Raw genomic sequence first — 22,731 nt, forward strand, 5'->3', positions numbered from 1 at the left:
TGCAGGGGGATGACAATCCTCCAGCAGCCGAGTGCTCAGAGGTCAGTGCTGTGTGCTAGGAGGGAGAAGCGAGGCAGTTTGGGTGAGAACACGCAGTGTGTTCTTCCTCTCTGCTGTGAAGCTGGAGTCTCACTCCCGAGGTGTGCGTCAGGGATCACGTGCCCAGGGCCACGCTCACACATGAAATGATGGACCTCAAAGCCTAGGTTTATTCCCAAAGCATTTCAAATGCAGCTCTGATTGAGAAATCACAAGTGTGTGGTGTTGTTAAGTGAAAGGCTGTCCCTTCTAGGAGCACGTTGAAACAAAGGCACTGTACTAAGCAGGAGGAATGCATTGGAAATGCACTTTAATACACGTTTATTGGTGTCCTGCACTTTCAGTGTAGGAGCTTGGAGATGTAATAAAAAAAAAGTTTCAAAATTTATTGATTCCATTTCATTTAAGCCACTCTAAACAACCAGTGCTTTAGAGTTCTGAGAGTTCACGTTTACTGCCCAAGCAAAAGGTCAATATCACCTTTAGCCAGCCCGCTGAGGGCTCCTCTCTTTTAAAACTCTTCGGATACATTCCTCAAGTAAACAATACATTGCAAATCTGTGTCACAATCAACATTGGTAAGGCCTTCTTAACCCTTTTATAACCACCTCCACTATTACTTCATTGCAAAACACAACCTTATTTCGTACTATAAATATCCATCCATGCACAAAACACGGGGGCCAGAAGTTACACGTTAATGTTTCATGGAGGCTTCCAAGACTTCCTTTACCCTCTGCAGGTTTATGGTACACTTAAAAAGATATCTTTAGACTTGGTCTACTTGGTCTTAAAATACAAATATACAATATCCATAAGCATAAAAAAAAGTAAAGCTGGGCTGCCTTACCATTTGTTATGAACTGCTAAAATCTTATACATGTACAATATAGCGTCATGCTGATTCATATACATAGTAGTTAAATATAGCATCCGCTACCGGGGACGTGGCCGAGCTCCTTCTTGGATTGCTTTCCAAAAGAAATTGTTCATATACAAGTAAAAAGACTCGAGATTTCAACCCATCTGGAATACCTGAACCACTTGGACATCTGTAAACCCTGCTGAGACGCTCAGGTCAGGCCGGGGCGCAAGCTGCTGATTTGCTCAGAAGGGGAAGGCAGCTCCTCACGGGTGATGCCTGAGGGCTGCTGCTCCCCAGAGAATGCAGGCTGAGCAGCAGTCACATTTTCAGGTCTAGAACTCTAGTGTTTTGCACCTTACATCTTAGTTTATACTTTGAGCATCTACTCATTATCCTCAGAAACAATTCGGTACCTTGACACCCCATGGATTCCTCTAAGCAAGTGGATATCCAGTACAAAGTGTAGCTAGTGAAACGAATAAGCACATATATACAGTCTTTGAAAGGCATTTTTTGTGACCATTGTAGCAGTGCTTCTAGCAAACACTGACGATAGTCACATTCTGCTGACACCACTGTGTTGCAAACTGCCAAGCCACGTTTCTCATGTTAAACCTGTACTGCATTGTGTATTGTACAACAGAGAACGACCATTCTTGAAGGTGGGACACGATGAACAAAAGAAAGATCACTAGACTGATCACTTAGGACAGTAAGGGAACCAGCATGGGGCTTCATTTTCCTGAGGTCTGTAAGAATTTCTTAAACAGAAAAAATAAATCACAGTGACCAGGCTAAACTGCAAACATACTGGTAAGTCTTAAATATACAGTTTGTACATAAGTTCTGTGCATGGCCGACTCAGCTGTGTGTGTTCACACCGGTGTCTCCTTTAAATGACTCGCCACTGCATAATACTGGTATCTTTTCCTCCTGTGGAGATGAGATGGGTGTCTTCACAGAGAAAATCTACGTTGGTTACGTGGCTGCTGTGCCCACCGTACACGTGGCTTGGAGCCTGGAAAACACCGCATTAGAGAGAACAGGAGCCATCACCAGAACATATTGCTATGTCATAACATCCACGTGACAATTAACCAAGGCATCACATCATTCCCTTACAGTATTTTAGCAGTAAGTTACATTTTACGTTCACTTGTAGTCTCAATCAACCTTAAGTAAATCCTCTAGGCACAAACATATTGTCTCTCTTCCTTTCTTTTTGTTGTGGGGGGAAGGATAGGCAGGGGAGGTTGTGGTTCAGGAGGGATAGACAGGGGAGGTTGTGGTTCAGGAGGGATAGACAGGGGAGGTTGATCGTTCCCCTGGACTCGGTGCTGGTGAGGCTGCACCTCAAATCCTGTGTGCAGTTTTGGGCCCCTCTCTACAAGAAGGACATTGAGGTGCTGGAGAGGATCCAGAGGCAGCTGCCAAGCCAGGAAAGGATTTGGAGCACGTCTCAGATGAGGAAGGGCTGAGGGGTCTGTTCAGCCTGGAGAAAAGAAGGCTTAAGAGAGACTTTCTCACTCTCTACAGCTACCTGAAAGGAAGCTGCAGCCAGGTGGGGTTGGTCTGTTCTCCCCAATAACAAGCAATAGAACAAGAGGAAACGGCCTCAAGTTGCACCAGGGGAGGTTCAGGCTGGATGTGAGGAGAAATTTCTTTGCTGCCAGGGTTGATTGGAAGGGGCTGCCCAGGGAGCTGCTGGAGTCACTGTCCCTGGAGGGGTTTCAGAGCTGGGTGGTTGTTGCACTGAGGGCAATGGGCTGGTGGGTGATAGGGCTGGGACAGAGGCTGCACTCCATGAGCTTAAAGCTCTCTTCCAGCTGAAGCCATTCTATGATGCTATGGGTTGGTGGTTTTTTGTACTTAGAAAAACAAGATGTAATGCATTTGTGCAAGTTATGAGTGTATATTTTTGGAAACACCTTACCCTGAACTGTGAGCATGGGTATGAGAAGAGATGGACTTTGCCAAAGTCGTCCCCTGTCGACAGCAGTTTTCTCCCATGCGAGCGGCAGACAGCGTTGATGTCTGTTCCATCTGAACCTTCAGGCCACACACCTGAAACACAGAAGCACTAATTAAAGGTTTTCAGAATGGAAATACAAGTGACAGCTTAAGTTTTTGTTAAAATATTAATGAAGGATTATTTGTTTCTTAAAAGGCAAAAAGCTAAAGCTACAAAAATATCTGCAGCTGAGCCAGTGCCTGTGCTTCAGCACCAGCAAAGGAGCAGATCCTAACAGGAAAGCAAGCACATAAACAAATACTTCATTTCCCCTAGGCAGCAGAGTGCTTTTTACTCTGAAAAAGAAAAGAGTTCTGCTGAATTACAGTCATGTGTCTGAGCCTAAGAGACTTTTCATATATTTATGTACAAAAATAACACTGCTTTTATTTTCCCTGTTGCTTATGTATGAGCCAACATACTTCCTTCATGCTACTGTAGTCTAAAAAGCTATTCATGAATGATTCAACACACATTACTAAAGCTTAAAAACCTGAGACAAGAAACTGTATGGTTTAAAATGTTAGTCAGTAAAAATAGATATATCATAAAGAAACTGAACCTACCAGACATTTTTTAAGTGCTTTTGCTCTACTATAAATAATTCTGCCTCACTGACTCTGCTCCTTGCTGTTCTTGCACAAAGTGGTGTTCTGAAACAAACTGTAGCTGCAGCAATGCAAGGACCAACCAAACCTATGCACCACATCTCTAAAGCCTCTGAATAGCTGCCTGGGATAAATTGTAATTGCAATGAAAGCCAACAGTTACTCCTGTGTGCAGTGCTGGGGGGTTGCTTCATGAGTTTCATCATTCAGATTTCATCTCACCCTTACTCAACATAAGCAATGCCCAACTTTCAGACCACTGCTACAACCAGTTATCATGTGATATCTGCTGCAGTGGTTTTGCCTGGGACAGGTTTTGGTAATGGGGGGTCTACAGGGGTGGCTTCTGTAACCAAAAATCTGCCAGAAGCTTCCCCTGTAGCTGACAGGGCCATTGCCAACCAGTTCTAAGATAGACTCACAGCCGACCCAGGCCTGGCCAATTAGTGACTGAGGCAACACCTCTGTGAATAACAGATTTGAGAAAAGCTGTTGGAATTCACTGCTTTGACAAAAAGGAGGCTGTATGAACAGCAAATGTAGGCTGAAAAGCAGCAGGAGTCTTCTCAAGGGGACACTGTGACAAGCTGGAGACAACCCTTATAGGAAATGGTTCAAGAAACAAGATTGGCATTTTTGAAACAGGGCAAGGAGGATATCAGGGTTTTTGCTGAGAATCTGGCCTCCTCCTTCAAAACCCATTCCACTGCCCCACTGTCTGTTTTTCCAAACATGTAAACTGAATCCCTTTTGATGAAAAATTAGTCCATTTCCCCCCTTCCCCATCCTCTGCAGACATGGAACAAGACCATTCCTTTCTCTCATTTGAAGATTGATACCATGCTGCTTTTCTCTTCCTCATCTCTAAAACTCATTCATTACATCTCTTCTCCCACAACAATATTTAGGTGGGCAATTCTTCTTGCTAGTCAGCACATTATCTGTTGGTCCAACATGCAAAAACCAGAAACAGCTATTCCAGCTGTCACTGAAACAGATACTGATAAATGGACAATTACTTCACCTTTTGCATGGCATCCTTTTCATTGCACATCCCAGCGGTGCATCTGCCTTTCCTACACCAGCATAATGCTGGTGACTCGTGTTCAGTTCATATGCAAGAGTAACCTGATCTTTTTGTGCAGATCTGTTCCCTTGCCTGCTCTCCTCTCTTCTGTGTTTGTACAACTGGGTTCTGCTGTACAAGTGTGTAACCTCCTGTTTGTCTCTATTCATTTGCCTTCTGTTTTCATGGCATTCCTGTGTTTCTCAGGACAGCTTGCTAACCCTACAGCTTCACACCATTTACAATTTGTGGTGTTTTAGCACCCATGCTACTAACAAATACATTCAAACAAACATAATATTCAGCATACAGTCCACTAGTCAGTTTTGAACCCAGGCAGTCCGAGCTGTGCTTTGCTTCCCATGTTATCAGGCTTTGCACAGCATCTTTGATTTCTTCTGTTCCATACTAATACTAACATTTCCATAACTGGGCATGTGATAGGAACTGATGCCTTGGTTGCATATCCAGCAGCACATGGCTCTTGCAAGAGCATGCAGAGCAGTAAGTGGTTTAAAGTCTTTAGCCCTTCATGTTTACATGTGTTTGTATGGTTAAAGTACCCTCCCCTTGAACACACTTCTTTACATGCTGTTGCTTTTCAGCTGAACCATCTCTAAACATTTCCAGGCTGCCTAATCTGTTCCCATGCTTGAAGACAGCTGTTGGGCAGACCCACGTTCATTTCCTCCCCTGCATTGGTTTTGTTGCTCTGAGTGCTATGCATGCTACTTGTGATTTTTATGTGGTTTTACTAGACTGAGAAAACATCCCTAGTTTCATTCAGACAGTAGTTACTGAAAAGTCAATACACGAGAAGCCTCACGTCCTTGATGATGGGATTTCTGCTTCTGTGTGCAGTGGGGCAACCCCAGCAAGCATTTGAAGGTTGTTCATACTGGCTGCTCTGAGGCCCCAAAGTACTAAACAGCAGAGTGCCTTCCAACATTACTGGCCTGCTTTCCAATTTATAATTTATGAGCTTCTTCAATTTATTATTCTAGCCACTAACTTTGCATTTTACCCCCACAATATTGGCTCTGACTGTAAAGATGTGATTCTGCAGATACTGCATTCACTCAGTCTCTATTTTTCCAGTCCTTTGCAGTACAGAACTTTTGCCTGTTTGCTGTAAAGTCCTGAACAGAAGTACTAATGGTACTGAGATTATGCCAGCCAGTTGTTTTTTACAGACACAACAATGTTCACCACACTCAGATACTTTAAAATAACTGACTTCTAACTACTTTCCAATCTCCTTCTCCACTGAAAGCAGATGTCTTCTCTTTCATTCCTGGCACTAACTGGGTTAGCCATCAGTTTGTAGTAAGTTTGCTATTAAAGACATTAAAAAAAGAAAGAAAGGGTCAGGTTTTTTCTCAGACTTCAGCCTTAGCAGTGTTCTCTCTCCTCTGCATAGCAGACCAATATTGTCCTTAGCCCTTCTGTTATTTCTGTGCTTGCCACAAGTGATCATTTATGTTTAGGCTTTGCTTATGTGTCTCCTTGGTCCTCCAACAGCTTCTGCTTGTGGCATTCCTCTTCCTTGGAGGAGAGGTCAAGGATAGTTTAACCAAATTTGTGTGCCTTCCAGCCCCTCCTGTCTCTGCCTGGGCTGCCAGAGTTTGTGCACTTTGTACCATGTAAGAGTGGGCTGCCCAGATGCTCTGTGGAGTCTCCTCTGGAGACATTCAAATCCACCTGGACAAGTTCCCGTGTGCCCTACTCTAGGTGGTTCTGCTCTGGCAGAGGGGTTGCACTGGCTGACCTTTCGAGGTCTCTCCCAACCCTTAAGATTGTGTGATTCTGATCTTGCCTAACAGGGCTTTGGATTTTTGCTGTTTTCATTTTGTTGCTCTTTTTCCTTCCTATACGAAAGCTCACACCTCCAGTCATTCCTGCACAAGATACCTTCACATTCTCAGCAAGTTCTTGCCAACTCCCCCAAATCAAGTCTGGAAGAAACTCCCCTCTAGCTCCTTATCTATTCCCTGCACCAGAAGAATTCGGAGAACTTGCTGGTTAGCCACTGCAATTCCTTCCCCAAAAGACACTGCGGTAGTTAGAATTTCACATCCTCAGCAGTTCCTGTGATTTGGCTGATTCTGTCAGCTATTTAAAACACTCCCTTCATTTGACCTTTCTGGAAGGATGGGTAACAGCATCACCTTGTCACCATTAGTATTCTTTTCTTGCATCTATAGTTATTACACATTACCTTTGCAGCATCTCTGTATCTTCTTTGTATCTGAACCTAACAGGATAGCTACAAGTGCTCACTATATATGGCACCACGTTCCCTCCTTGTGCATTGCATACTCTTTCTGAGTAAGTTATATCCTTTAACTTTCAGATCCCATTCACTTGATGAACAGCCTGACAATCTCTATGACGTCACTAAAATGACAATTGTGATCATTATTAAAACTAGCAGCTACTTTTATCCATTCCTCATCCTTGCTGCTTTAGCTCACAATAAACCAGTTCAGCACGGAGCACTGGGTATAAAAACACATACATGGTTTCCACAAGTTCCCCATTTGCCCAGTTGATAATTTTGTTCCAGAGTCTGGCTCCAAATGCTGATCTGTTGCAAGGAAGGGGAAAAAAAAAAACCTCTCAGGTGTGACACTCCTCTGCTATGACTATTTATGCACCAAAAGCAGCCTCATATTCTAATAGCACTGTATTCTGCATGAATCCAAATTGTAAAGTAAGGAATAAAGTGTTTGGCACCTAAGAATATCTGAACCTGTGATGATAAATGCAAAGACTTTGTAGCTCTCTGTGTGTAAGGGATACTCAAACCCCAGGAATATGTTAAGACATTATGGCAACATGCAGCCAGACTTCCAGGATTTCCTCCTTTTACTAAATCTGCATGTTGCTGTAATACCCAGGCACTGCTTGGCAGTTAAAATACACAGGATTTGGATGTGTCTTCCCAGCATATTGCTTCTGCCATCCCATCTTTAGGCTCTAAAAACATGTCCTTTCTGACTGCCTTCAATCTTCCTTGCTTACTGCTTATAGGGAACCAGACTCTTCTCTGAACTTCTACCATAGCTTCCTATTTTCTCTCAAGGACTCACGAATTTAAAGCTTCTCATATTCACCTTTTGTAACAATTTGTCTAGCTCTGCACTTGCTGTGGAGTGAGTACAAGTTTTCAGAGGGGCAAGCAGATCCTCCAAAACAAGTCCCATGGAAACAAACCATCCCGACGTTGTGACATTTTTCTTCTTGTGTTCCTTTTATCTCATTTAACTGCTATGTACTTTATCAAAATACATTATAAGTACTTAATGATGAAGATTGCCACCCATTTTGTGTTGGCACAGCAACTAGTGCAAATGAAATTGGTTCTGGTAAGGGGATTAAGCCCAGTGGCTGCCTAAATAAATGATAATCCCATACAATTGGTACTTTAAGTAAAACCTGAGGAGAAGCAGCACTGGTGTGATGGAAAGGGCAGCGTGTGATTTCTTCCTTGTCTCCCACTTATGTTTTAACTTAATATTTATACTTGAATCATTAAATCAGAGTCTTTCTGGATGGAAATAAGAGGACAGATTGTAACCAAAACAGCACAACAGAAGTTCTGTGGTTTTCTCTGAAATCTGAATAGTCATGTTTCGCAAGGAAAAAGTTGGCAACCCAAGTGTTTGTGAATAACAAGGATGGTAAGAGCTTGGAAGAGGAAAGATACTTACCAAAAACATGGAATCCTAAAGTACAGGTATAAGTGGCCCATTCTATATCTCGAGTTGTTTCGACACTCACGACTTGTTTACATGCAGAGGGGATCCCTACAAAAGGAAACAGTCAGAACTGCAGGGTAACGCTTTCCATTCTCAAGTTGCATACATTTGTGATTGCCCCAGATGAATTAAAACATATGGTCTATCTTGGCAGTTACAGGGTCTCATTTACATTTTAAATCCGTGTTAAACTGCCTGAACTTTGCACAAAAGCACTAAATATAATTCTTACTCACAGTATAAGATTTCATAGTCTCCCGAATTGGAAACGAGATACTGTGAATTAACAGACCAGTCCAGATGAGTAATGAAGCTGGAATGACCCTACAAAGAGAAAAACACTGTATTAACTGCACTAACAGTACCTCTCAACGTGACAGCATTAATGCAGTGCCACAAAACATGCTGAAGTTGTTACTGTTGAACCAGGAGAGAAAGTTACTCACAGAACACTTGCCAATCCTGGTGTACTTCCTTCCATTCTCACTGACGCCGTATATATAAATACAGTTGTCATGGGAACCTATTGCCAAGAAGTTTCCATCTATAAACACAAAAGTGAACTGTAATTATTCCTGTAAGAAAGAACTGAGGCTAATTTTGAAATGTTAGTGTGCCATAGACAAGAGGAACTGTTCTGAAAGGCCTTGATGCTGAAAAACAACCCCCTCGAACCCAAACCTATGCTTTCTTCTCCAGTTGCACATTGATGCATGTTTACAAGATGAAAGATTACAAACACAGCAAGTTTATCATAGAATCATAGAATGGTAGGGGTTGGAAGGGACCTTTAGAAATCATCCAGTCCAACCCCCTGCAGAAGCAGGGTCACCTAGATCAGGTCACACAGGAACATGTCCAAGTGGGTCTTGAAGCCCTCCAAGGAAGGAGCCTCCACAACCCCTCTGGGCAGCCTGGGCCAGGGCTCCCTCACCCTCACAGTGAAATAGTTTTTTCTTATGTTTAAGCAGAACTTTTTGTGTTCCAGCTTCATCCCATCACCCCTTGTCCTGTTACTATCTACTATAGAAGAGAGGGATGTCCCAACCTCCTGACACCCACCCTTTAGACATTTATAAATGTTAATAAGATCCCCCCTCAATCTCCTCTTCTCCAGACTAAAGTTTATACTGCAAATATTACTGTTAAAAACACATGACACTTCTGGAAGCAGCTACAGTCCACTTAGGGCTTACCTGATTGCAACAACCTGCACTGTTAAGTCATATTAGGGGTTTTTTTGCCTTCTCAGTGAAACCATATTGTACACGTGGGGGAGTGGGGAAGGGGAAGCTTGGCCGTGAGACACCATCCATTCTGTGTCGCCAGTATTTCAAGGTATATTTCTTTTCAACTTCAGTATGTCAAGTGGGGAATTATTTTCAACCAAACCAACCCCAAATTTAATCAAAACCCTCGATGCCTTATTTTTAAGCAGCACATGAAAGCTCTCCAACCTGGTGAGTAACGCATTACAGACAGCTGCTCGTTTCCATCTGTGTGTACAGTGACCAAGTCTTTTGTTTCTGTGTCAAACACAAACCACCTGTTGTAAATACAGAAAGAGGCCAATAAGTCATTCCATAAGGGACTCAAATCTACTGTGAACTTGAATTTCTTCTGTCAAAACAGCATAAGTTTTACACCAAGAAAAACAGCAACTGCTACTCACTTGGGTTTGTTTTTACTTTAACACAAGGGGGTGGGGTTCTTTCCCGTGCTTTTTAACCAGAAAAATGATCAGACATTGACCTTGATGTTAATCTTCAGATTTTAGTCTGGTTTACTTTGTGTCATGCAGTACAATAAAATAAGCATTACCTATAAATACCCCTGTCCTTTAATGACCCTGCTCGCTGCCACACTGTCGTTTGAAGCGATGGCTGCATTAAATCCCAGAGCACAGGAAAGCACGGGCAAGAACAGGGACTGTTCTCTTTTGATAGAAGGATTAGCTGTATCTATCCATTTCAGTTCAATAGTGGATTCAGTTCTTAATTAATGTTAATGAACAAAAAAGCAATGTGTGGAAATGTGGAGAAAGGACAAAGATAAAACTCGTATTTCCATCCCTGCACCAAATTGTTAATGACAAAAATAAGGATTCCTCCCAAAGCTGCTCCTTTAGATTGATTCTACTCACTAAATACAGTTGGTAACTACATTCCATCCTGTATTTAGGACTGAGAACCAATAGGAAATCATCTGGGCTCAGAACCCATAAGCACTCTGATCCTGTGTGTTCTCTGTTAAGTGGAACTGTTCTCAATACTAACAGCAAAGTCTGCCCTCAAGTGACACGAAAGGAGAGAATGAAGTTCCAGTGAAGGCATTGCTTCCTGCCATGACTGACAACTGAGGCCAAGCTCAGGGTCTGCCGTTACCCACCGTGTGACCAAGGGCTCAAGCTGCCCTGTAAGACAGAGACTCTGCTTTTCACCCTGCTTTTGTCTGTCTTGTGTATGCTTTACACTCTTCAGGCAGAACTAGTCTCTTAATATTCACTTTACACTAAGATTAGCACAGTGGGCAATTTGCCAAGGTTTTTTTAGAGCCTCTGGACATTATTGCATTAGAGATAACAAACCACTTGTTAACTTCTGGAACGAGCAACCTTTGTCTGAGCTATTACATTGCCCTACAGGACTCAGAGATCTCTGTATGCATCTGCACAGTTAGTGTGTTATCTCAAACTGGTCTTTTAGCCTCTGCCTCCCTGATAGACACAAAGATTTAACATTTAGGTCACTGGTATGGTGACAGAACCTCCCAAACACAGTGTCACTGCTAACCTGGGCTTCCTGCTCTGTCCAAATCCATCTCTTCCCACTGATCTCAGTTGGCCAAATCTCCCAGAGCAGAAACCATCTCTTTGTTCTGTGTTCACACACAGGGTACTGGTCTAAGGTTTCTAGGTACTAAGGCAATACAAAATCCATTTCACTCTAAGATTCTATAGACATCAATAGTGGATGCAGATATGTCATGTATACATCTTCAAAGTGAGAACACCAACTTGGAGGTGAGCTGGAAGACTCCTGTAGCGTTTGGTGGTGCCCAAGGTGTAGGTGTGTGCATCTTACCTGCCCGTCAGCGTCCCCACTGCAACAACAGAGGCCGAAGGGTGGAAACCTGACGACTGTGCTGGATCCTGAAAGGTTTCAGAAGGAAGCACAATTTTTTATTAGTCCAAGTTATAAGAAAAACACAGCTCAATGATTTGTCTCAAGAATGGAGAATGTCTCCCTTGGCTTCTGGGGACTCTTTTCCCCAGTTGTTTATTTACTTTTAATACAAACTTGAGTTAAGAAAAAAAAGAACATTTCCAGCTGATTGAAATAGTACCTAATAAGATTTTTTCCTCCCTCTGCACAAGGCCAGTGTTTTCTTTTCTTCATTAGCTATAAATAACTTGGCAGGTGATTTCATAACAACAATATTGGCAAAGGCAGCTTCTCAACAAATCACAAACAAGTGAGGATGAAAATAACTTAATGAACTAGAGCCGACCTAAGAGTTAAGTATCAAAGCTGCAGCTTCCCTACTGTCTAAAGGACAACCAACTTCTTCAACAAAGGTATGTATCATTTTGCATGGAGTGGTAAAGCCCTAAATTCTACCCATGCACATCAACACCTTTTCCAGCAGCTGCCAGTCGCAGCTTAGTGGGAGATTAAAGGCAGAAACCGGGCTGCTCATTTTGATGTACAATTTTACTTTGTATAGTGTGTTATTATGGAGAAAGGTAGAATTGCAGCGGTCTTCTTGCAGTTTAAACTTATGCCTAGAACACAAACTGGAATTGGTGAGATCCAGGATTTCTATATACATGTCCTAAACCACGACAGGAGTTCAGAGGGGAACAGTTCCTAATCTTTTTGAAGTATAATTTCACAGTAGATGCTAAAATATTCTCTTGACTAAACCACATGTTCAAATATCTATGTTCAAAAGTTGCTACATAGAGCTCTGTGACAAAAATAGGTTAGCATGGGATGATTTATTTACTCTGGATAATCAGCCACTGATTTATGAAACGGTCTCAGACACTTCAAGTGGTTAATAAGATTATTGTCAAGATTGATAACAGAAATCCTGTCTTAAGGAAACACTGTGGAGTTGGAGGGGAAAAGAAATAAATCTCAGTTGAGTTTAACAGTCCTACTGCTGCTGTCATCAACTTTTTCCAAAGAATCACTGTAAATGAAGTAGTTTCTCAAATGTTTCAATAACAGTTTCTTAGAGCATGTCTTATATTTGCAAAACCACAGCTAATTATTCACTGAAGCTCACTGTAAGTCATAAACAGCTAAAGCCCAGCTCTGTTTTCCACAAGACACAAAGAGAAAACAGTGGAAACTATGTCCTTCTTCTGAGTTGATGATTACTTAAGTAACTTTACTTCTGAGATAGCAGCTTATCTGACTACTGGCTTTGGTCCTGTACCCTGTAGCATACTTTTCTACACTAATGATGTTTCACTATCAACTTCTAAATGCTCTCTTCTTTAGATTGCAAGGGAGCAAAGTGCCAAAGTTTATTTTTTTAAGTCCTTGGCCTCAGTGTACTGGTGTTTATTTGATATCTCAAGGTTTGACTGTCACCTTGAGGCCCAACCACAATATTCCTAAAGACTTGAGGAGGGAGACTTGTTTTTAAACTCAAATGACATTAAAATATCTTAAAACTTAAAATGATTAGGAGGTACATAAATACAATTATTTGCCTGTTTCTCAGGGCCAACCACTTTTATTTTCCCTTCTTTTAATTTCTTATGCTAGAGGCCAACTTGTTTTATAACCAAGGCATTGAACTGTGAAAATATGTCTCCATCTCTGGGGCAGTGGAATTGCTGACTTAGTCTATATAATTAATTTAGAAGCTTCCTATCTCAACAAAAATATGGATCCTAGAACATATGACCTTGTTTAGAAAGGATAAGTTCCCATTTCCACATTCACCAAGAAAGCACTACCTAACAAGAGCATACACTTGCAGCAGAATACTGTGAGAGGCAACAAAGACTTGTTGCAGATGTATTCAAGGAGTCTTATCAATACTGGCTTTGAACTGCAGGCCTGAAGCAAACAATGTTTTTCTTGAAAACAGGTGCATAATTAAGATTTCCAAAACTTCAGGTAAGCTAATACAGGATTATTTACTATATCCCATAGAAAAGACCTTAAACAGCAACACTAGGGTCACAGAACGACAGAATAGTTTCAGCTGGAAGAGACCTTTAAGCTCGAGTCCAGCCTTTGTCCCAGCCCTATCAACCAAGTCCAAATTACTTTAGAAGTTCTGTTAGAGTAGAGCTGTATTTAAATGTGTACCTCTATGATCTTGTTCCAGATAGGATGATGAGTGGTAGCATCCCAGAGGGTAATGTGTTTGTCGTGTCCACAAGTGAAGAACTGAGGTTTAGAGGAATGGACTGCCAGTCCCCAAAGCTCATCAGTGTGACCCTACACAAGCAGAAATGTTTCTTGATGAGGACAGTACCATCAAAACCAAACATGTTCAAACAGGATCAGAATGAACAATGCAAATAATAAAGCATTCCAAAAATACATTGGCTTAGATAGATGCACATTTATGTATTTATTGTCAACAGTACTGTCACCGTAAGCAAAATAGATGATATTTATGAGACATAACTATAGCAATATCTTTACTGCTTCTATACACTTATAAACATTCTCATGAGGCAACAACTTACCTGGGTAATTGGGAAAAAATCTCCTGATAGTGTGCCCTGTAGCACAAAGTTTCTGGTGGTTCCTATTAACACAACCTCGCCTTTTCCCTCTGCTACTGTTCGTATTGGACCAAACTGTTCTGGAATCTGTGGTCACAACAGGCAGAGAGATAGGTCAGACAATTTGTCAAGTGCTGCTGTTTTTAAAGATATATGGCCTAGTAAATGCATTTCAATACATGTTGCACAAAAAATTGGATGAATGTATTTGTCTGACTTTCAGAAGTTCGTAAGGACTCGCATCAGCTCAGTAACTCTCTCTATAATGCTGCAAGACAAGACATACTTTGTACAGGTAAACCAAGTATTTCAACAGACAGAAAGGGTTCCTTCATGCTGTGTTAACCCAATTGTAACCCAATTGCAGCTGTGACATCAGCCTAAGCATTTCTGCTCAGAGACAGCATCGGATTTTACATCACTAGTACTTTCTTGCATGGAATGTTTCTTTACTTGCAGTCTAGGTTCTGAACGGATCAGTGCAAACCTCCAATATAAAGTTTAAGGCAAAAAAACCCCCAATGTCAGAGTTAGAAACAGCCCAACAAGCATGCACCTGGTGCTGTGTTAAAACCTAAATTACCAAAACAGACATGTCATTCCAGCTGCATATATATTTGCACCTTTCAATAACATATAGTGGAAACCTTTCCTCAGTTTTGCTGCTCATTGTTCTCTTACATTCAGTGTGCAGGCAGTCATTTCTCTCCAAACCAATTCTGGTTTAATCTTTTAAGCTCCTATGTACCAAGTCAATTCATTTTCAGAATTTATATTTTAAATAAAACCAACACTAACCAAGAAATTAGCAAAACCCAGAAGCACTGACTCCCCCCACCCCACTCCTCTGCAAATCATAGAATGGTCGGGGTTGGAAAGGACCTTTAGAGACCTTTAGTCAAAGAGAAAAGTATAAAACCATTTTAATATCGTTATATTCTGAGAGACCTGGAGAAGACTGAGGGGGAACCTCAACACCCCTTAAGGGTGGATGGCAGCAGCATGGGGTGACACTTTTTTTCTGTAGTGTACAGAGACAGGACTGGGGGTAATGGAAAGAAGCTGGAACACAAAAAGTTCCACTGAAACACAAGGAAAAACTTGTTTGCTGTTGAGGTGAGGGAGCCCTGGCCCAGGCTGCCCAGGGAGGGTGTGGAGGCTCCTTCTCTGGAGGTCTTCAAAACCCACCTGGACACGTTCCTGTGTGACCTGATCTAGGTGAGACCTGCTTTGGCAGGGGAATTGGACTGGATGAGCTCTAAAGGTCCCTTCCAGCCCTCACCATTCAGTGATTCTACGAAGTTAATACCAACCTCCCATTATTAATTGAAAAGGAAGAAATAATATGAAAAAATGTGAATAGAAGATTTGTTTTCCAGTTCCCAGGGATGTTAAAAAGGTAATGTTCAGTGCCTGGACAGGCTATGTCAGGAATGACCTGATGATTCAAATGCTGTCATGTTTTATCTGCTTTCCCACAGAATACACATCCATAAGAAATAAAACCTATTTAAAGAGCCCTGTTCAGAAGGCAGCTGAAACTTCATTTCAAGTAGCAGAGTAATTTCAAGATAAGCAGTGTCACCTCAGTTTTGTGAAGCTTTTGGTAGTTTCCATTCCAGGAGATGAGCTTTCGGTCTTTGCCGCCTCCCGATACCAACGTGCCGTCTCGCAGCATGCACAGCGCAAATATCCCACCCTCGTGTGCCCCTTGGACTGCGTGGCTTATTCTGTTGGTACCTGAATAAAAAGGGGAAAGATATTACTTCTGACATACTCAGCTTAACTGCATTTTTCCTCAGTGTTTTGTTTCCATTTCTCTCCTACCTGTCAGGGATGACATCTAAGTAACGATAAAGGTGGCCGTGGAGTCTTGCACCAAAGCACACAGACCCAGAGTCTTCAGGAGAGACTGAGTTAGTGCATCTTCAGAACACATTACCTCCAGCCCAAAAATTACAAGTATGCATACACACTCACTCTGGTTCAAACACAAAGTAAAACATGTTTACTTAAACCTTTCATAGGGGTTTTGTTTGACATCACACTTGACCTGTAGTAGCACTACACACTTTATCAACACAGAAACCATAACCCAGTCACTTCTTGTCCTCCAAGGAGATTCCACAGCCTCCAGGGACTGAATTTGCACTAAACCCTGACTAAGCTAGAGGCCTTTGTACATCTAGCAGAAGGTGCTGAATCAGCCTTCAAAAGAGCCTGTACTTGTTTATTGATGAGCTTGGCTTGTTCAAATACCCTCTTAGACTCAAAACACCTTCAAAACCAACTACAAATTTCTCTGAGTCAAAAGCAGTGAAGACATAGAAACTGCACTGGACTAAGTGCACTGGACTAAGATAGAAAAATAAGAACCCAAAACAACTGGCAGAGGTGAGAAGATGGTGCAGCACACAAAGAATTCCCTTCCATGCCTGGGTGAAGTGGCAGAAGGGGCTGCTTGCAGTCAAGGCAGAAACAAGGCATGAAGACAAACTGGCCCTGAGCAGTGCACTGACCCTGCTGTGCCAGCAGCTGCCACTGTCTCCCTGGGCTGCTGGCAGTCCAAAAGAACAACCGAGAACAGGGGGAAGATGAGACTATGCCATTTCTAAACTCCATTGGGAAGGAAAAGTGTTCAAGTGTCTTGCTTTAAACTATCACAGGAAAAAAAAAGGAAACAAAAGAGGAGCTGAGTTACAAACACTATATCCACCCCTTTCCTCAGCAGTAGTGTATTGATCAAAAGCACAAGCAGATAATTGGCTGAGAGCCCTCAGATGAAAAAGGTCTATAAAAGTAGCTCAGTAAGGCTCAACTGTGTAACTCATCCACCAGGTTACTTCCCAAGTCTTATATCCTTTGAGTATCCTGGGAGAAGGCACTGAGGAAATAAGAAGCAGCTGCCATATCCCTTCTTCCTTTCCTAATAAGGTCTCTTTTAGGGGCTTTTCCTTATCCCTGTGCATGGCATCTCAGACTATCAATCTGAGATTCCATCAGTCATGTTCTTTAGGTGCTCAGAGGAGAATCCAGACAGAATCTGCTGCCTTGGTCTTGGGAAAGAACTCGAGTTAAACAAAATTTTAAGCTTCTTAAAATGAGACTACACTCATGTAAAAATTCACAGACTTTACACTAAAATGTCACTATTAACTTCAGTCTTGTCTTACCTTTCCCCCAAACCAAAATGTTTCCGCTCGAGTCTCCCGTGATGGTATCCCCATTTTCAGAAAAGGTCACACACAGGACAAACTTTGGCTTCTCTTGTTTCTGCATGGTTAGGAAAAATACACACTCACAGCAACATGCAACCCATTCATTGTAACTGTATGCATTTGGGTAATTTAGTTCAGTTTTGTGCAGCTCTCTTATTACATAAACACCTACACAGGAGTCAAATACGTTCCCACAGGTAATCTGTGCATCAGCTGAGGCTGGTGGCACAATCCTGCAGCTTTTAATTACAATCTGTGGACAGAGTGAGTGAGAAAGCCTCTCAGCTTTTAACATAAAACCAGGAATGCTCTGAGATAAACCAAATCCTCCATCTCCCACATAATCCCAAAGGTTATAGAAATGGCCCAAGATGCAAACAAGCATCAAGGAATTTTTTGTCTCCAAAGTTTGTAAGAGAAAAATGTTACTAGAGAGCTTGGCTGTAGCACGAGAATGAAGAAATCGATTCTTGAAAGGATTCTGTGGTTCAGTAATGGGAAGGTTGCTTTGAGATCCTGCATTTAAGATACCAACAACTATGAAACAGTGAAATGTATATCAGAATGCAAAAAATATCACAATCTAGGAGCTTCTAAGGACTTCATTTACAATATTTATTGACTACCAGTGTATAAGGCCTCTTTCTCCCTCAAACTAAGAACTCTTCTCAACTAGGGATACCTCACTTTTCCACCTACAATAACCATGGAGAACAACAGAACAGTAACACAGAGGCAGAAATCTGCCCCAGTAGCTTAGGAATTAAAAATGAATGAAAACCAATGTAACAATATTTAAATGCATCATCTCAGCACCTCCTCCTGATTTCACACAAAGTATGTTAATTGACATTGCAAAATAGCTCCTTTGTCTAATATTCATGAGCCATAAACAGTCAGCTAGGCCCTACTGGAGTTACCTGCAGTCACTGCAGACAGTCCTTGTTTAAACATGCAACTGCTTTAGAGCTCAGTTTATATTTAAGAACAAAACCAAATTAAGATCTCAAAATGAAAATGTTATGTACCACATAGTAGCCATCTCAATCTGCATTTGAATTACATACGTGTGTGTGTCTGAGCAGAACAGAGGAAAGGGGAAGAACACTCATATTCACGTAATTTAGGGGGTTTTGCAAGTCTTCCCTCTGACAACATTAACAAGTCCACCATATATCCTCCTGTATTTTTTGTAACCTGAGGTAAGCATTGAGAGTTTTAAGGTAACTTCATTTTGTGGAGGGAGAAGGGATGAGGTGGGCACAGTGTAAAAGAACAAGAATCCAAGGAACAAAGCAGCAATTGCTTTTCAAAACATCATAGTGGAAGTTTTAACCATGGAAGGAAAGGTTCTCTGTGCCATCCCATGAATGCTACCTGAGTGTCTGCAAAAGATCAAGTTTAATAATCAGTTCTTTGAACTTACTCAACTTTTATTAACTCTTCTGTGTGACTGCACCGTTATTACAAACATAAAATCAAGGAGGGGGGGAAAATTACCTCAAACAATCCTTGCTTTTTAACAAGGGAACTCCCTTCTAGTGTCCAGAAATAAAGGTGTGATTTTCCACAAGTTACTATTATATTTGTATCAGTAGGGTGAAAATCTGCAGCAAATACAGCCTCATTAGAGCACTTGAAAGGAGAAAAAGAGAAAAACATTGTATCAACATTAAAATCCAAAGCAAATAAAACAATATGAAATGGTTCTCTAAGTTAGATAAACTCATGGCCTTCATAACATAAAAACTCTGAGCTGTTTGTTTATCAACACAGTCTGGAATACTTTGGCCAAATACTTTGTGGTCAAAGATTTTGTTTTCACAAGTTAGTATCAAAAGTTATCCTTCAAAACCACGTCAGATAAGGAGAAGCTCTCCACAAAAGATTAGTTTCAGACATTTAATTTCTGCATGTGCCCCTAATGTTGCTGCTCAGACTTTTCTAATCAACAGCAGAGTTTAACCAGTAACCCAAACCACTGGGACAGGCTCAGACAGAAAATATTCCCTTTCTTCATGTTCTTTCCCTTTTATAAACTAGAAGGTGTTTAAAAGGCACAAGAAGTTAAATATAGAAAGACACTTTAGGACAAGAAATCCAGACCTACAGACAAACAAAGTAGTACAAAATATCTTATTGCAACACCTTGACATCTGCCAGCTTTTCTTCCTTCTGCCAGTCCCACACAGAGAGCACGTGGTCGTTTGAGTCGTCCACAGAGCACAGGCTGCTTCCTCCATTCTGAGGAAAAACGTGGGAAATGTGAATGCAACACACACCCAACGTGAGAAAGACAGAAATACACACTCAATATACTTAAATACTTCTGTGCAGGTCACAATATTTATACACACACTTTTACCCTTTCAGCTATGCCATAGATTTCCATGAAGTATAGTAATGTACAGGCTCATCAAAAAACAGGGCTCAAAATGGATCTGGAAGAGAAACTCTTAGAGACTGTAGACAAACAGACTCTGTCAGGAACGAGGCAAGTATGTCTTCTCAAACATTCAGTGATCAAAGTTCCAAAGGCAAACTACACATCATTATCCATTCTATTAAGAAAGCTTTTCCTTAGCATGATACTGAGTTTCTTTGCAATCTGAGTCAATTGCTACTTCTCAGGTCTGCTATAGACACGAGGAACTAGCTTAATCTTCATATGAGAACCATGAAGCAATATCAAGGAGTGCAGTAAGAAATTGGAAAACAATTCATTCCTGACAGGTATCTTTCTTATACTTATGTTCCAGAATCGCAGAATGGCAGGGGTTGGAAGGGACCTCTAGACATCTTCTCTCAGTCCTTCTTATCTTAATGACCCTCATTCCTTTAGTCTTTCTTCATGCACCATATTTCCTAGCCCTTTTCCACTTGGGATTCATTTTTCTGATGTGTGAGTCAAAAGAGAGGACGGGGAACTCCATCAGAGACTCCACCTGAACTGAGGGGAGCTGACTGACACTGGTCTCTCTAGTGATGGGATTGCTACACAATCATCAGATCTTTATCCAAATTGTACCTATCTGAAAGGTACTTTTTAGACCATTTTCCCAATTTCTTCGTGTTCATTCCTAGCTGTCTGTCTACAGTGGAATTAACCATCAAGTACTGTCTAATTGCTTTCCAACCCATTCAACTGGGATCTTTGTATCCTGCTGCTCCTGGCATCAGCTATGTTAGCTTTGACTGCAGATGAGCCCGCTGGAACAGACCAAGCCTGTGGTTCCACAAGCACTCCTTTGGCAGCAACACTGACACAAACAGTCCTTCTTCTGCTGCCCATAGCAAGGCCGCTTGTTGCTGCCTCTTGAGCTGAGTCACCACAGAAGTTTGGGCTGTAAAAGTGAGCTTGTTCAGGGAATGGATCCATTTTTGGTGGAGGGAGAAAGACTCAAGTAAAGGCTGTTTCATTTTGTTTACATATAAGAAGGCGTGGCTGTTGATGAATCAGGCCTCTAATACACATCTCAGACACAGCTACAAGAGTAACTGTGCCAACACAACTGAACAGGTGGGACAGGGAGCAGCCTGGAGAGAAAGCTGTCTGAAATGAGATAAGCAGTACTACTGCAGGATGGGAAAGTGATGCCCAGAACAAGGCTGTGCTCTCACTGTGAAAACACAGCAAAAAGCAAACATATTAAACACTTACTTTCTCGTGGCACCTGCCTATAAGGGATCCTGTTACTAAGTTCCTATTTCTTCCTCCAGAGAGACATTTAGAGAGTATTTGTTTGCAATTCCTTTTTATTAATCCTTCAAAGCTGATCTTGAAATTGTGTTCTTTCAGCTTTGTATTCTTAATCAGCTGTCCCAATTCACTCCTCTCTTTTTTACTTTCCACATAATATTGTCACCAATAGGTTTCAAGTACTTGTGGAAGCTTTGAAGTACATTTTGCCAACAGAGTACACCTTTTAGACCTCTCCTTTTTGAAAACGCTGTCAAGACAACCAAACACCACCCACATACAGTGCTTACTGAGTCTGTTCTACACAGAGGGTTTCCAGGCTTATGTGTGTCAGGCTACAAACTCAGGTTTTATACAGGACTTGAATGCTGCCTATGTCTTTGGAGTTTTTTTTCCTCCTTCATAGACTAGAGCTCAAAGGGTGGTGCCAAGTGGACAACAGCAGGATTCTAATTCTTTACAGAAGCATATGTCTTTGCTGCTTTCAAGCAAAAAATTATGCTTCTCCTATAGGAGCTTCCATTTCCTAAATCCAAAATCAGGGGTTCAGGCCACTGTAAAGATCTCTCATCAGTCATTCTTAGGCACAGTGTAGGGGGGTAAAGACCCAGAGAGAATAAGTTTCTCAGGTAGAGGGAAACACAATGCGACGATTAAAGAGAAGTGAGGATACTGAAATGTCAAGAACACAAGTACTTCTGGAACTATCTGTCCTCAAAGGAATTAATTTCACTGTGTGGTATGCATAAGGTGGACCTCAGACTGTTGAGATACTGCTAACCTTAATGACAACATAAACCATTGGAAACAACTGAGTTGGAAGCTTTCCTCCTCTAAAGAGGAAGCTGAGAGAAAAGATGGCTTGGAAGTTTGGTTTGGTCAAGGAAGCTAAATTTGAAAGACTTCAGAGATCTGTTTAGCAGATTCTTAATGTGACTAGTCATTTCCTTTACTTACAGATTTAGAAAAGGCAATGCAAGTGACAGCTCGGTCGAAAAACCCCATTCCGATGACATGCAGTGTGTTCAGAGTGACAGAATCCCAGACACGCACGTGTGGTGGCAGTTGCTATAAAACACACACAGAAATAATAGTTGAAACAATGGTTGCAAAAAAAGGAATCAGGGTTTAAAAAAGAAACCCACCAAAACTGAGAAAACATCCAAAAACCCATTCAAATGCAATTTAAGGTATGAAAATTATCAGATCTTCTTTGGAGTCACCCATATAAGCACTGATAAGTCCTATTTAGAATCACAGCATGGTGGGGGCTGGAAGGGACCTTTAGAGAGCATCCAGTCCAACCCCCTGCCAAAGCAGCTCCCACCTAGAACAGGTCACATAGGAACATGTCCCAGTGGGTCTTGAAGCCCTCCAGAGCAGGAGCCTCCACACCCTCCCTGGGCAGCCTGGGCCAGGGCTCCCTCACTGAAACACTGACACAGTTTTTCCTTATGTTTAAATGGAACTTTTTGTGTTTCAGCTTCTTTCCATCACCCCTTGTCCCATCACTAGGTACAAGAGAGAAAAGTGCTGCCCCAGCCTCCTGACACCCACCAGTGAGATATCTGTAGCTGTTAATGAGATCCCCACTCAGTCTTCTCCAGGTTAAACAGCCCCAGGTCCCACAGCCTTTCCTCATCAGGAGGATGCTCCAGTGCCCTGAGCATCTCGGTGTCCCTGCACTCGCCCCTCTCTGCAGCCC

At 41.8% G+C, this 22,731-nt stretch overlaps 1 protein-coding gene across 2 annotated transcripts in view; it reads right to left on the bottom strand.

Moving 5' to 3' along the window:
* Positions 1-359: 359 nt before the first annotated feature.
* Positions 360-22,731, bottom strand: part of EML1 (EMAP like 1) — a 124,269-nt gene continuing 101,897 nt past the window's right edge. For both annotated transcript variants that reach the window (XM_061997734.1, XM_061997733.1), the window contains exons 9-22: positions 21,984-22,094; positions 19,475-19,570; positions 18,827-18,961; positions 17,282-17,381; positions 15,694-15,848; positions 14,070-14,195; positions 13,684-13,815; positions 11,434-11,501; positions 9,808-9,896; positions 8,797-8,894; positions 8,587-8,674; positions 8,303-8,398; positions 2,838-2,968; positions 360-1,922 (exon numbers count right to left, since the gene is read on the bottom strand). In XM_061997734.1, the coding sequence (XP_061853718.1) occupies positions 1,797-1,922; positions 2,838-2,968; positions 8,303-8,398; positions 8,587-8,674; positions 8,797-8,894; positions 9,808-9,896; positions 11,434-11,501; positions 13,684-13,815; positions 14,070-14,195; positions 15,694-15,848; positions 17,282-17,381; positions 18,827-18,961; positions 19,475-19,570; positions 21,984-22,094 (1,551 nt within the window). In that variant the 3' untranslated portion in view covers positions 360-1,796. The remainder of the gene's footprint in view (positions 1,923-2,837; positions 2,969-8,302; positions 8,399-8,586; positions 8,675-8,796; positions 8,895-9,807; positions 9,897-11,433; positions 11,502-13,683; positions 13,816-14,069; positions 14,196-15,693; positions 15,849-17,281; positions 17,382-18,826; positions 18,962-19,474; positions 19,571-21,983; positions 22,095-22,731) is intronic.

The sequence above is a fragment of the Colius striatus genome, chromosome 6 (assembly GCF_028858725.1).
Source record: "Colius striatus isolate bColStr4 chromosome 6, bColStr4.1.hap1, whole genome shotgun sequence".
Classification (NCBI taxonomy): Eukaryota; Metazoa; Chordata; class Aves; order Coliiformes; family Coliidae; genus Colius; species Colius striatus.